Source organism: Corvus cornix, chromosome 3 (genome assembly GCF_000738735.6).
Source record: "Corvus cornix cornix isolate S_Up_H32 chromosome 3, ASM73873v5, whole genome shotgun sequence".
Lineage (NCBI taxonomy): Eukaryota > Metazoa > Chordata > Aves > Passeriformes > Corvidae > Corvus > Corvus cornix.
The window spans coordinates 11427138-11442583 of record NC_047056.1 but is presented as its reverse complement, the minus strand read 5'-3'; the positions used below and the strand labels follow the sequence as shown (position 1 = coordinate 11442583).

Genomic DNA, 15446 nt, shown 5'->3' with positions numbered 1-15446 from the left:
GTAGGGCTACAACTTTTTTTTTCCATGTCTTCAAAATGTGAACTGCTCCAGCTGCTATTTTTAACTCTTCGAAGTGAAATGAGATTGAATATGAAGCAGTAGTCTGCAGGGGCAACTAATTTTCTCGGAATGATTGTAGAAACCTGATAAACACAGATCTCTTTTATTGTAAGAGAACAGGGGAGGAGAGGAAAAGGCTGAGCACGTGGTCTCTGAAGGGAGCGACAGGCCATGTCACCAGTTCCAGGACTGTCACTGTGCCTGTCTCTTTTCCTGCTTTCACTCCCTCCCTTGATTTTTTTTTTTTTTTAATTATTTACCATCTGGTATTTTCTGTCCTACCTGGATTTCTTTCTGCCTTTTATTTTCCGCTCTGTCTTTAGGAATTGTGCATTAAATGGCTTTTGTCTGTTGAGGGTTCTTGCTTCTGAATCCAGCTGCTTCAGGAGGACTGAAGAAGAAACCATTTTAGACTGAATAATGTAACATCTGAAGATGTGTGTGTTCTCCAAGAAAGCAGCTCCCTTCTGCTGAAGCAGAGTTCAGGGAGCACATGTGCGTGCACAATCATTTTGAAAGAGGTTGAACCTCTCAAACTTGTCTGTAATACGGTTGCATGTTTAAGAACTACTGGAAATGTGACATTTCTTTGCCTCCACCCTAAGTGGCAAAATGCTTTATAAACCACAGCAAAGAATTGGACTTGAGTGGGGAGAAAACTGATGGCAAAGTTTGGGATTTTTTTTCTTTGCTGCAATTCAGTAGAGTACAGGTCAGGTTGGACAATTTATATTTGTATTTTTAATTTCAGTATGTTTATATTTTTAATCTTCCTATTTCACCCTTTCAGTTGCAAGTATATCTGCTATTAATAGAACATTTCCTTATTTTTCCATGTTTTATCTCCCTCCAGCCTGTCCAACCTATCTGTGCTCTCTGAGAAGCACTGAAAAGCACTTTCCATTGCCTTTTTTCTTGTATAACTCTTCCTCTTTCTATTTTAAATAATACAAGTGGTTTGAAAACTTACTCAGGAAGGAAGGGCTGGTGCTTTTTTTTTTATGTTTATTGCTCAAAATCCAAGCTTTTAGTATCTACTCATAATCTGAGTCTGCAGGCATCGTTTGGAGATCTACCTATGACTGATGTTATCCAGGCGTGGGCTTGTTCTGTTGTTGTTACTATTGTTTATTCTTGTTTTGTAAGTGCTGTAAAGCCTAGACAGAGTAGGTCCAGACTGAGAAATCCTGATGGTTCTCAGTTTTCCTTCAGCTAAAGATGTTTTCTGGAGTAGGGGAGCCACTTGTTAGAGCTCAGCCCAGCAGGTTTCCAGGAAGCACGATGTGACCGCAGGAGCACGGCTCAGGTTGCGGCTTCTCTGGTGGCTGCCTGTTTTCATCAGCCTTTCATCCTCCTGTGTCATCAAATGCGTCTTCACACCACAGAAAAATGACACCTTCTGCAAATAGGTTTAGAAGGTGGTATTTTATGGGGGTGTGAGTTCCAACTGATTGTTTCTAGCAGCTGCAAAGACTCATGGCAGGGGCAGGCTGGAAAAGAAGTGTTGTGGTCGCTTCACATGGTTTTTCTTTAAGATCTCTTTTGTGTTCAATTGTAAGCTAGGTCAAAAATAGCTGAGTATTCACTCCCCTGTGATTGAACTCTCAAGCAAAAAATGTAATTTTAATAGAGAACATGGCTTGGTGAGCTTGTATGCAAAAAAAAAATAAGTTGGGGTTTGGGGGATTTCTGCTTGGTGGCAGCCTAGGAACTGTGAGGGAGAAAATGGAGGAATCAGTCAAGAAGCATGGAAGTGACCCATTGAAAAGAGTTTTTTCCTTTCATGTGCACAGTTGACAAGTCTGTGTGGAATCAACCTTAATAAGATCAGGAACACAGGAAGGATGTAATTTTGCCTGAAACTTCATCATCCACACACACATTTTTCCCATTTGCAGTAGCAGTTTTTGTGTTGGTGTGTGTTGCGAGTCTTCCCATCCAAGAGTAAAGCTTAATGAAAATCAGAAGTCAAATTTAAAAATATTTACAAGTTTACTGAATTTCTGTTGACCTGGTGAGTGCCTCCTTGGCAAGGAATCAAAAGGTTGGAATAAAAAAACAGTTGTTGCAGAAGACCTGTTACATACTAGAAAAAAAGTAAGCTATGGGGTTTAAACAACTTATGTATTATTAACCTCTTAATGGTTCACAGGTAGCTCTTTTCTCTTAGCAAACTGTTTTATTTTGCTTTTAGCTGTGTACTACAGCTCCATAAGAGGCAAATAAAAGTAATCTTGGGACATGGTATAGAATGTGAATAAAAGAATTTGTGTGATCTCCCACGGATTAGATGAAGACTTAAGATGAGTTAAAATCTCTCTGCTTTGTTGTAGAAATATGAAACGTATTAAGGTCACTTGTGATTTCTGACTTAGAAATTTATGGGGGGTGTAGAACCTTTCGTTTTGGGGGATTTTTTCCCCAAAGATGGATCACCATTTCCAAGTGCAGACAGACTGCAGGCTGTTGTATATCTAATTTTGTCTTAATTCTGATTCTCAGGAGAGCTCTTGGACCGTAATAAACAGTGTTCGTGAGGCACAACCTACCAACTAGCTGAAAACCTCCACTGTCTCCAGAAACGTGGGAAAGTCTTCTGGACTTATATCCAGGGAACATCTGTGGGAACAGCTCATTTATTACAGGGCGGATATCTCAGCAGCCCTTGGGAGAGTCTGGCTAGGACACACTTACACAGGAAGGCCCAGAAAGCACAGGGTTGGGAAGATGTTGGATTCCTCCTGTCAGAAGCTGCTCTTTGTGGAGGAACATGCTGAGCTGATTCTGACAAATGGCACAGTGTCACCAGCACTCGTGTGCTGTTCTGGGCTGCTTTTCTTCCCATGCAGGCAGCCCCTGCTTGCCCCCAAATCCAGAAAAGGTTTTCTTCTGAGGCTGATAAATTAAAGAGATACACGTTGGTGTTACCCAGAATGGGCTTTGTGTGATGAAGATGTTTGGCTGAGCAGGGTTCCTTGGCATGTTCCTCCTGTCTGCAGCTGCTTCCACATCTCCTTGCATGCATTCCTGGGGTCTGAGAAATGGCTTTCAAGGTTATATTTCTAAAAGCACATGAATGACAAGGGCTGTGATGCAGGAATAGCCTCTTACCCCACCTCCCAAAAGCCTGAGGAGGCGAGTTCAGTAGCATAGTCCATGGCACTGAATTGTTTGTTTCTGTGAGCTTGGGATCTCTTTGTGCTACAGGCTGGCAGCAGCCTGCAATTCTGAGGGTCAGCTGGAGGAAATGCCCCCACATGCTGACATGTCCAGCTCTTAGAGCTCTTCTGTGATGGTTGACAAGTAATGTTTTATTTCTGAGAATGAAATGTATTCTTTTTTCCCCAGTGGGTTTTACCAATTGTTGTTTCTCACTAGTATTGCATGCTTGTCAGGCTTTTTTTCTCAGAAGAGATAATGAATTTAAGTCTGTTTTCCTGTTCTGTGTACCAGGGCACATGTCTGATGGATCTAATTAAGCTAATACAAAACTCCCCAGATTATCAAATATTGTTTCATTAAGGAAATGGTATTTGAAGTCATATTTTTATTGGCTGAATTGTATTTGAAGACATAGTGGGTATGTGTTGAAGGAGAACACAAGGAGAATTCAGTATGACCAAAACTGTTTCTTGCTGTTCAAAAGCATCTGCTCAGCCTCTGGAAAGGAAAGTGTTGCCAGTCACTGAGGGCCGGATTTGTGTGCTTGTAATATGACATGCTGTCCATAAGCTGTGCTTTCTAGGGGGGAAAAGAAAAAGTGTGTTTTATCAAATCTCAAAATACATAATGTGAGGAAACTCTTAATATCTAATGATGTTGTCTTACAGACTCTAGTTTTGAAATAGGCTTTTTTTACTTAGACATTTAAGTGAATAGTCATAGTCAAGTTAATTTACATTTTGCACTGGCATAGAACAGCTGTGTTTCTATACATTCTTAGAGAACTTTTCTGCTTTTTGCTAGTTGAAGATTTTTATGTTGAAATGGTAAATTACTTGTGATTACCAACAAAAACTGAAATTAGCTGAGAATATAAAGTCTCTATAACATAATGATGTGTCTCTAACAGTACAGTGACTGAAGGTATGGCAATTACTCTGCACTTTAATGTCTGTCTGGACTAAGTAACTGGCTTTAATAAGATGTATCACTCTAGAACCAATGCTGACAGTGATTCATATGTAGGAGCAGATGGATAGAACAGGTTTCAATACCTTTAAGTTCTGAGAATTTTCCAGTTAGGATGCTAAACTGTGCATGTGTTGTTTATTCCAGCAGTGAAACAATCTTCACCATGGCAGTGGGAGCTGAACAACAGCTGGTCATTGTCCTGGTGGTGATAAATGCTCATCTGAAGCTCCTAGAGTTTAATAGCATGAGAAGGAGACTTACAATCAGATATATTTTATCTGTCTCTAGTTATAAGCACAGAAGAACCACTCATGTTCCAGCTTTAAATTAATCCTTAGAAATATCAGTAAGATGTATCCACTATAATTTGATATTCTATGTAATAAATGAGCATTGTTAAAAGTAATTGAAAGAACTGTTTGTAATGCTATGCAGAGTAAGACTGGAAATATAATTTTTTTGCCAAGATAAATTAAAACGTTTCTCCAAGCTTAAAAAAAGTCTGAACTGAGTCCCTTCATATAAGCAATGGAGTAGAACTACATTTGTTTCAAGAATGAATCATGTAAATGTTCATGCAACAAGAGACAGAGAAGATCAGCAAAGACTTTAAATGTTCTTTCATTTTTTGTCTGCAGTGAAATGTTTTCAAGTTAAGATAAAAAAGAATACTAAAATGAGTTACTGTTCTTATGTGATTTGAAAACCAGTATAGCCAGTGGGATTTGTTGAGGAATTTCAAATAAAATATGTTTCCATTAATTGATATCTTCATGCAGCTGTACCAAAATGTAACTCATTGATTGTTTGTACCCACTTCCAGTTAATTTTTTATAATGGAATTTTTAAGTAGTAGTTATATTTCCAAGAAGGGAGAGATTCTAGTCTGAATGATGGATTACAAGGCTGTATTATTTAAGGTATGCATTATCTGATAAATACTCCACCAAAATACTGTGTGCTTGTTACCTTTTGGATTCTTGGCTGTGTACAGTAAGTTTAAGAGTATAAAACCACCCACATTGTGTGTACACGTGCACATGTGTATGAGGGAGGTATAAATGATTGCTAATTATCATACATGGTTTCCTTCCTCTGGTTTTATGTGACACTCTTTTGGCAGCAAACTATATCAGGGTGCTTATAATACATAAAGGTGCAGAGTTTTTAAATGTAGCTCACACTAGACCATAACTAATTGTCAATCTCTTGATGTTTTTTACCAAACAGCCAGGTCGAACTGTCCTGTATATGCCCTATAATATTGTTTTGTGTTCCTTATGCTTAAAACTTCAAGTTTGGTCATAAGCTTCCTCGTCTGGATACACTTCAAAGTCACATTTATATCACATGTCAGCAATAAGGAGCTTTGTGTCTGTGATTTTTTATCAGCTTAGAAGGGCACTGCCAGAAATCTTGATGCATCTTGCAAAAAGGATTTTTGTGAAGAGAGTGAGGTTAAAAAAAAATCTGGAGGATTACAGATGTGAAATATTTGAAGGTTATGAAATAAAGCCTAGAAAAGGGGTACCTGGTATCGCCATGAATCTGCATCAGGTTCACATTTAATACAGATGAGCTGTTTTGCCATGACACCTTTCCTTCACTCAGTGCAGAGGACACAGTTTGTGTTCTTGGTTTCTGCGCAGCAATAAAACAGAAGGCAATTTTCTGCACAGCTGAACTGGGAAGAAAGTCTGCATCTGAACTTAATCTTGACAGGGCTTGCATAAGGTGCTGGGGTCTGTGCTTGTTGATTCACCTCCACTCCTCTCCCCCCATTCACATAAGCCAACACAGGAGATGTACATGAGCAGTAGCTGGTGTCACACAACACACAAACACAGATGTAGTGATGTGAAGAGTATTAAACCAGAAAATACTCCATACTGCTGTTAGTAGACAGTCCTGCTTGTGTAAGACATGACTATAGGAAAGGGCTGTAAGTCTGAATAGCTTTTCTTCTGAAAATGAAAAGAAGGGCTGTTTTCACTTCCAGCATAATGAGTTAGTAGAGGATAATTACCTCTTAGGTTAAATATTTTCAATATAATGCAAGCAATATGTACCAATATGTCAAATGCCCTATAGAGAAGCCAGAATGGTGCACCAGGCAGCTCAGATTTTATAATAAAGTCACAGATGCTCCTATTAAGCTGGAACCTTAATACAACCAAGGCTTTACTCGTAGTGTTGATTGCCATTTATTTTCTCAATCACGTAACAGATGGTGGCTGATCTATTGAGAAAGCAAGGCAAAGCAGCTCATTGCTCGTAAAAAACCTCTGTATACAAGCACCTCAGTTTCTAGATAAGCACTGCCCAGTCTTGCAGACAAGCCATGTGCAGTGCCCAGTGCTTGTGTCCAGCCCAAAGCCACACAATGTCAGCCCCCTGGCTAAAGGAATGAGGCTGTGGTTTCCCTGAATGCAGGGAGTGCAGCTGTAGCAGTACCATGTCAAGGAAGATTAAATGGAGGCAAATCCCGAGGACTGGCCGCACTTCACCTTGCTGTGCCCTGTGTCAGCGTGTGCTTGGAGGTGGTGTGTTTGTTTTGGAGAACTTGCATCCATTTTGTGTGAAAATGAAGCGAAAGCATCTGCTTGAAATGACGATGGGGAAACTTAACCACAGTTTCCTCTCTCCACCTCCCATCCTCCCTTCTTGGCCATATATAGTAGCAGCTACTGCCACTTAGGCAATGCAAATGTAAGGCTGTGGGCTTATCAGTTTTGAAAAAATATATGGAAAAACTGGATAACTATATTAAAAAAAGGGGTTTTAGGAATAATAATCGTTTCTTTTGCTGCACAGGGTAGGGGAGTAAATGACCCCTTCCACTCTGCTGCAAAACACAAAGTATTTAGCCTGACAAAGTCCACCAATGCTCTAAAAGAAGCTGCAGTTGCATTTTTAATGCTTTTGGGGCCATACAGATAGAATAATACAGATGAAAAAATGCAGTTGCATTTTGCGTTTTGACTCTTCCTTGAAAGAGTCATGCTCTTGCTGCTGCTTGGCTGTGGCCAGCGGTGCAGGCCCTGCTTTACTGGTGCAGCATTTACCAGTTTTGCTTCCTTGTGTGTGGTGTGGAGGTGGCAGATGAAACTGTGGATGTTGCAATGAGCTGGGCTGTCCCTTCACTTGTTTCAGCTCAGGAGCACGCCTTGTTTGTCCCAGCATTCCTGTTTCCTGGCCATCGGAACAGCAGCCAGCCCTGACGCAGTGTTTGTAGCAGTGTCCAGTTGGGAACGCCTGTGGCACAGTGGGCAAAGGGCCAGGAGACAGGGAGAAGCCTCCTTGCTATCCCATACCAGTGCTGAATTCCCAAAGGTGCTTCCAGCTCATTGCCGGTACCGATCCACTCCACTCCAGCTGTTGTGGGGCAGGAATCTGGGATAAGTAGTGGACACTTGCAAATTGAGTTTTAATGAGAGGTGTCAGGATATTTGCATAACCAAGATTTGTTTGTACAACCCCTTTAAGATCCAGTATTTGTCAAACCCTAAAGATGGTGACCTTTTTGTCCTCAGTTAAGGAGCGTTTCTGAGCAAGCTTTTCCTTTTTGCTCTCTTTATTTTCCTACAGTCAATTGCTTCAGCAGACATGGATTTGAATCAGCTGGAAGCTTTCCTCACTGCCCAAACCAAAAAACAAGGTGGCATCACATCAGATCAGGCTGCAGTCATTGCAAAATTTTGGAAGAACCACCGGACTCATATCCACGAGAGCCTGATCAATCAGAGCCGCTGGGATAATGTCTTGAAAAACGTGAACTGGCGAGTGGACCTGAAGTCACAGTTGAGGCACATTGATCAGATAAACACTCCTGTTGCAATAGTTGAAATGGAACTGGGAAAAAATGGGCAGGTAAGCTTCTTCTTGCAAAATACATAAACCTGATGTAGCTACATATGCCCTGAGGCATATTGCCTGTTGCTGAATTCACTGCATCCGAATCAAGCCAGCTGATTTGTCACCACTGGGCCTTTAATGGACTTGGAATTGTGGTCCATCTTTGGATACAAAGACACATTCTGGGTGGTCAATGCAATTTTTGCCTTTTTCTTTTTCATATCTTCATGTATGTACTGACAGCTCTCTTTACGTTAAGCTTGAAAAATGAGAGGATGTAGAAATCAAACATTATCGTATAATTCTGTTTGTATTCCATGCACTGCAAAGTTGATTAGTCTTTTTTTTAATCCAACACTAAAATTAGTTAAAATATGCAAAGTAGGAGCTGAAAAAGAGTGAAGTTCACAAATAAGATTTTACACCAAATGAAGGGAAGGACTCCTTTTTATTTTACATAACACCCATTCTTATGTTAGAAGTACATCCTTTTTACCTGTCACATTATGCAATCTGGCCTTATCTGCCTGAAAGATATCTATATATATAGCTCTATCAGTGCTGAACACTGCCTTCCTGTTTTAATCTCCATAGTCCATAGGAATGTACAGCTAAAGGCACAGCTTCCCATCCTCACTTTTACTATCGTCTTCTAACAGGAAATGTGTTTCAATTTGGTATCTTTTCTCTCTGCAATGTTTTAGTAAATTTTTAAACCTCATTTCTTAGCAGTAGCTGCTGCAAATCGTGCCATGAGCTAATTTGGGCATTTTGATGTTAATAGTTAACATTTAACAAGTTTCCTTGTATTTCATAATATTTTAATAGGGAGAGTGCCTGAGTTAGGAATACCTCAATCCATCCATACATGCACACACCTGGAATATACCTGTGCACAGGAATGATTGAATTCCAACTGTGTGCCTAAGCCAAGACCAGGATGTGCATACATGTAAACTGGGTTCCTACAGAGACAGCAGGTATTGTTGGAGTCATCCTGTTAGTTCACTTTTCTTTGCAGTCAGTGAAAGCTGATCCTTCCTGAGCCTTCCCCTCATGGATGTCTGCAGTGACCAATACAATAATGGTGTGTGGCTTTAGGTTTTTTCCTAACCTCAAAGAAGTGGGAGTTTTCTGCTCAGGATCTTGAGACTGGAAATGATTATGTTCTATTAGTAGCAAATGCAAAAAGGTTGTTTTGAATAAAAAGGTTACAGGGAGCACATTATAATGAGTACATTGAGTACATTAGTGAGCAAATGGGAGAAATACCTACAGTCATTAAAAAATGCATCCTTAACTCAGAATCTCTGCTGTGTTTCATAAGGGGACTATGTAGTTAGTGACTCCTGTTCTGAAACTGTTTTTCCCCCCAGTAATGGATTTTTACAGTAACATCAACCAGCAAGTACATTTATATTTCTTTCACCCTGTGCAGAGAGTCAGGGGATATGAACATGGAGGAAGAATACACGTTTCTGAGACACTGTAATGTCTCTTACCAATGAGCCCCACAGCAAAATCAAAATTAATTATTTTAGCAATGCCCTTCATGCTGAAAAGGGAAGTGGTTGTGTGAATGCATTTTTGGAACTGCCATCAAACACAACTTTTGCCTCCTTCCCTGAGGACAGCAGTAAGCTGTGGCAAGCCTGACACTTGGTGTGAGTTAAACTGGTACTTACTGAAACAACCATGGAGTAATTAGCATTGTCACCACTTGAGTCAATGTACATTTATTCTAAGGAGCTCTGGTTTCACATAGCCTTTAGCTTTGGATTAAATAAATTCTCTGCTGTAAATCTTTGGGTTGGGGCACTCTGCATCAGGCTGCATGCTCCTGTGATGGGATGAGTTCTGGGGACCCCACAGGTGTTTGGGGACTTCCTGGAAGGACTGGTCACAGAGACTCCTACTGGAGGTTGAATGAGTTGTTGCACAGTGAATCCAGCCCACTAACTTGAAGCTGTCATGTTTTATAGTCTTTATAAATATTTTTACTTTATTGTTAGCACATCTGTTCTAGATATCAAGTTTTGTAGAACATCAAATGCTCGTATACTGGTACCTTTCTTAGATTTAGCAGAGAATATTTTCTAAAAAGTTGTCAGCCGTAGATGGGATTTGATGAATAATGAAGATCTGGCTTTGAAGAAGAAAGCTGGCTGATGATTCAGGAGTAAATTATTCACAACAGACTGTTTTCATTTGGACACATGATAACAGAGGAGTATACAAATGCATTGATATGTAATGAATTGACATGAATATTTCATGGTTCAACAGAAGCAAAGAAATGCTCTGTAGAAAATGTACCTTTCCAGAAGTCACTCTGATTCTTCTCAGTGTCTCTGGGTTGGATTTAGATCTCTGCCCAGCAGAAGGCCGGGCTGCTTGGTGGAGCATCTGCTCCTGCTTCAGTAAATTACTTGGCTTCCTGCCTGCCTTCTCTGAATTTTAGTCAGTCAGTTCTTTCATGATGGGAAGACTCTGTGTGTGAGACCTGATGTGGTTGAGAATGGGGAATTGGAAGTGACTGCTCCATAAATACCAGTAGACTGAGTTTACGTGAATTTTTTCAAATTTTGTAAATATTTTCTGACCAGAGAGAGATATTTCTGGCTTTGAGAATCCATCAGAACTTGCATGCATTAATTCTTGCTAGCTTTGCTGTTAGTGCTAATAGAAATAAATGAACCCTTTTCCCTAAGTGCTCTTAAAAACACTTCTAATGAGAAACATTTGAGTATACCATGCTCCAAACTTTGAAAAATTTGATTCGGGATCTGTAGCTTTGAATTTGAACTCTTTCTTCAGTAAAGATTTTACAGCAAGATTAAAAGTTTCCTTTATGGTGGTGGTGTAGTCTTTATAGATCCTGGTTCAAGGCAGATGAACATGCTAGTCATGAAGTGCTCAGCTTTGAAAGCCCATTTTCTTTAACAATATGACTAAAAATAAAATGATAAAGCAGTTGCCCTTTAGCCTGCATTTGCCTTCATCTTGTGATATTTAGTGCTCATCACTGCTGGTACATTTTTTCCTTTTGAACAGCCCAGAATGGTTTTATCCTCTTGGGTTTTTTATCTACCTTGCTGGCTTTCTCTTAAAACATCTGTAACTACCTGCCCCCTTCTTTATGTCCTTTTTTATCGTGTTCTCCCTCTCCGAGCATTTCTGTAAAGCTCTTTTGGCATGAAATTTCAGCCAGACATGAATCTGCCTGGAAGGACAGCAGAGTGAGCTGGAGCATCCTCCTTCTCATGCCCTTCCTGCCCCTCTGCACCAGCACTGCTCCACGTGGTGGGCAGCCACTGCTGTGCAGTGTTGGCTTACCTGCACATTTCACTAACAGATTTATACCTGACTTTGCCATTGATAGAAAATTAATGCATTGGTTTTGCACCATGGCTTGGCACTAAGGTTGTATTTAAACTTGTTTTCTGGGCTTTGTCATGTTATTTTCCTCAGATGTGCCTCTTCCCTGTGGTTGTGTTCTTCCTGTGGGCTGATTTGCCAATAAGTTTTACTTTCTTGCAGCATTATATATTTTGCAGTTTAATATCTGAGACTGAGATTAGATGAGAATTTGTTCTTGGCTTTTTTGCTTTAACTGACTTACAGAATGGGTATTTCCACATGCATTTCTTTTTGGTGTTTAAGATACCAGTAATCCATGTAATATCACTTCTCTTGAGGCTTTGTTGGATCTTAAAGCATGTTTTATGATGAAAGAGTATTTTCTGTCCTGGTTTAACATGAAGCTGGGATTCTACTGCAGGAATCTTCCCAGAAAGACCTGAGGTAATCGCATCAGGATTATGGATTAGAGGGTTTTTTTTCCCAAAACATTGTATATCGCTTCTCTTTCCTTTTCTAGAAGCATCTACCTGACAGAGGTGTCATAACAGTTAATGATATACAGTGGGTAAATACCACAGTGTAGCAAATACCAAAAGCTACAGACACGGTAAGAAATTAGGATCATTTCTTTCAAAGTTAAGGGCAAACAGCAGCCTTTCATTCCATATACTTTTTCTGATCTGAAATCATCAGGGATATGTATCTTCACAAAAGACAAGTATTTTTCTTTAAAGAATAAGCAAGCATTAGGAATAGATTTTTGAGTGAAAGTCTAATATTTGAGGCTTATGACTGTATTTTGATTGTCACTTTAAACTCTCCCCAGTGAGCTAAAATACTTTCTGATGAAAGGACTTGCTAGGTGAAGTGCACCTTTGCCAGTGCAACAACATCCTGGATGCTGAAAAAGTAGGAACTGTCAGCTGGCAGTTTACCTGCTGTCTGCTGATGGCTGGGTCCAGACCCTGGTAATTCAGAGAAAATAATAATAATAATAATAATAATAATAATAATAATAATAATGATGTGTGGAAAGAGTTTACAGGCAGTATAGACAATTGTCATGTGCTATACGTAGGAGGTAAAATGCTACCAGTATTTAAGGTCTGGAGCTTGACATTTCATCAAGTTTTGGTTGCAATGGCTGTAAAGATTTAATTAATGTTTTAGGAGGGAGTGAAGCAGGTCTCAAAGCCAACTTCTGTGAGATTAAATTTTTTTCTGACTTGTTAATTATGTCTATGCTACACAAATTTAGGCTGAAATTTCTATCATCTGTGCTATAAACAAATTATTTATAGCATTCACACATGAACGTGCTTTCACAATGTAATAAAAAAATCTTAGAATTGATCATCTATGAATCACATTCCCTTGCTGGGAGTACAGACTGAACGCTGCTGAGGATGTGGTGGAGTTTTGTGCATTTTTCTAAGCCAGGGTCTCTTGGCTTTTGTCAGCTCCAGTTATCCCCAGCAATAGCTGTCGCTGCTGCAGAGAGGTCAGAGCAAGAGAACATCAGGAGTGAGGAAGGATTATGGTTGCGCCTGCTTTTGCCTCTGTGTGACTCCAGGTCAGGCTGCTTCAGAGATATTGCTGAAAATAGCCCCAGATAATGCATCTTCAGTCTTTTTATGTAGGATCTGTTTGAAAAGGCACATGGCTTTTTGTAGGATATCGGTGTGGGCAAAGCGATGCGTGGGGAGATGAAAAGCAGCTCCAGGTACCCAAACCAAAATGACACCAGCCTGGACTGCAAAGAGGAAGGAAAAGCAACCACCAAACCATTTTTCCTTTCCAGCCATAATCTGTCTTAATCGTTGTAGCTATTAACATCATCAGAAATGATGTTCCAGTCAAAAATGGGAAAGCACAGGCATTTAGAAGCCAAATGAATCAACTTAACCCAAATGGGCTTAATATTTTTATGTGATTAAAATGATAGAATATGGTAAGTAGAAGTCAGTTGGAAAAAAATCACCTTTGTGTCCAAGCCAAATGTAATCATTTGAGCTTTTGTTCACCTTGGAAATTTATGAGCTGGAGGGAACAGTTACATAAGGGCAGTACAGTGCAAAAGCAAATAAAAAATGGAGAGGGCACCAGGTCACTCGGCACAGAGGAAACTGGAACACAGTTGACTGACTTAACTCAGTTATTTACTTAATCCTCTGCATGGTACTCTCTGTAGTCCTTTGCTTCGACAGGTCAATTTTTGTCATCTTCTTGAAGAGAAATTTGGGAACAAGAAGAGAATTTTGTTATTTGTGGCTCTTGGGACGTGGAAGTGTAGTATGTACGTTAAGGAGATAAGAGCATTAAATGGAGGTATTACATAACTCCAACTCCAACTGTCACTTCTCCACTGGATATATTTGACAGTATTTTTTACCTCATCTGTTCATCCTATACAAAGCAAGGGTATTCTGCAGTAAGTAGTGCTAACAGTTTCCATCCTGGTTTGTTTGTGCCATGTATATACGGATGTGCAAGTGCACACATACTCATATATTCCATATCTTTACTCTGGATCTGGATTTGCTGAAGTAATTAAATAGAATAATTTAACTGAGCTATAAGTATTTTTGACTGTAGCTGAGCTCAGGGTGTTACAGGGAAAATTCTGCATTAATTGAAGGTGAGCTCTATGAAGGCAGCAGTGATGCCCATTTACTGCCTTTCATCTGCCTAAATTCAGATTCAGTCTTTGACCCTTGAAATTTTTTATCTTCTCAGGACTTGCACATTCTGACAGGGGACTTGCCATCTGTTATAATGATTTCAATGATATCAACAAATATTTTGCAATCTAACATCAATCTGGCATTCACATGCAGCCTTGAGAAACAGATTGCAACAAGGCTGGCACAGGGGCAGCTGGGGTCAACAGACCTGGCTGTTGAAAATTGTCCCAGCAAAAGTGTTTCACCACATACCTTTTCTTGGACTTGGCTCTACAGGGTCGGAGACCCTAAATTGCATCTCCCCCATCACCAAAGGAATTGTTCTGTTTGAGGCAGGTTGGCAGAGCAGTTTCTATGTGACACTTGCACTACTGTGGTATAAATAATCACAGGCAGTCCCACTGTTTGTGCAATTCCCCACCACCATGGACTTGGAACTGTGTGGAGAGTGCCTGCAAACATACAGATTAAAGCTTTGCATTTGCACAGAATGCCACATGCAGACCGGCACCATTTGGCTACATGACCTTGCAGCAAAACTCATCTATAATTGAGAGGAGATGTAGTTGAAGGACTGAAAATTATAATCTCCACTAGCATCTTTTTAACAGAAGTCAAAAGTTTTGCATGATTCTCAAAAAAAAAAAAGTTTTAAAAGGAGAATATTTCTTTGCTGGAGAACTTGTATACAGCAAACCAAAGCCTCTTTGCATCTTGGCTCTGGTGGTGTCCATCTGTGTTCTTCAGAGGACTTGGATATCAACATTTGCAAGTAATTTGTTCTTAGGAGACTCAGGAAAAAAAAGGAGTTGTTATGAACATAAGTGCCCCATGCATTGGCTAACAAAGCATCTTGTTTTTACAGGCCTAGCCTGGCCAAATACATTTAAAATTGTTGTTTTGCCAGTTGGCCAGCCTTGCCCCTCTTGACACTATGCCACCTTGCTGCTGAGAAGTGCTTTGGAGATCCTTTCAGGTTTGTCATGATCTCTTTCGAGATCCCTGAGCACTAGCATTCAGGGCTGTAAGTAAGAACAGGTTCTTAATTTATTTTAATTAGGAAGAGCTACTGCAGGAGAAGGTATCAGAAGATACAAAAGGAGAAATCTGGCACATAACTGGGGAGAAACACTTGTAGAGCATTACACTCTTTTTGCTGCTTAATCCTTTGGATTCTCTTTATTCTATCTTAAACATATGGGGGTGTATATATATATACGTTTCATAAAAGATGGACCCCAGTTTTTGCTGTGCAAGAATTGATGGAACAGAAGAAACAACACAGTCCAGGGTGGCAGAGCAAAATCCCTTCAGCTCACGGCTAGTTCTCAGTGTAATCTTTTGATTGAG

General features: G+C 40.0%; 2 protein-coding genes and 1 long non-coding RNA gene across 4 annotated transcripts in view; 2 read left to right on the top strand and 1 right to left on the bottom strand.

The window, feature by feature from the left end:
• The window catches only part of COMMD1 (copper metabolism domain containing 1), a 62137-nt gene that overhangs the window by 10676 nt on the left and 36015 nt on the right, over positions 1-15446 (top strand). The window contains exons 1-2 of one of the 2 annotated variants that reach the window (XM_019292798.3): positions 7449-7547; positions 7783-8064. In XM_019292798.3, the coding sequence (XP_019148343.1) occupies positions 7801-8064 (264 nt within the window). In that variant the 5' untranslated portion in view covers positions 7449-7547; positions 7783-7800. Of the gene's footprint in view, positions 1-7448; positions 7548-7782; positions 8065-15446 lie in introns of those variants that run through there. The other variant, XM_039569792.1, reaches the window with a different exon arrangement.
• LOC109146184 lies at positions 3653-6783 on the bottom strand. The gene is made up of 4 exons (XR_005604275.1): positions 6702-6783; positions 5726-5835; positions 4278-4423; positions 3653-3801 (listed from the first exon to the last, which is right to left on the bottom strand). It is a non-coding gene; the product is annotated as an uncharacterized LOC109146184 (long non-coding RNA).
• B3GNT2 (UDP-GlcNAc:betaGal beta-1,3-N-acetylglucosaminyltransferase 2) overlaps positions 8045-15446 on the top strand; it is a 74328-nt gene continuing 66926 nt past the window's right edge. Inside the window, exon 1 of the mRNA XM_010411014.4 lies at positions 8045-8064. The gene's annotated coding sequence lies outside the window, so the exon portion shown is untranslated. The remainder of the gene's footprint in view (positions 8065-15446) is intronic.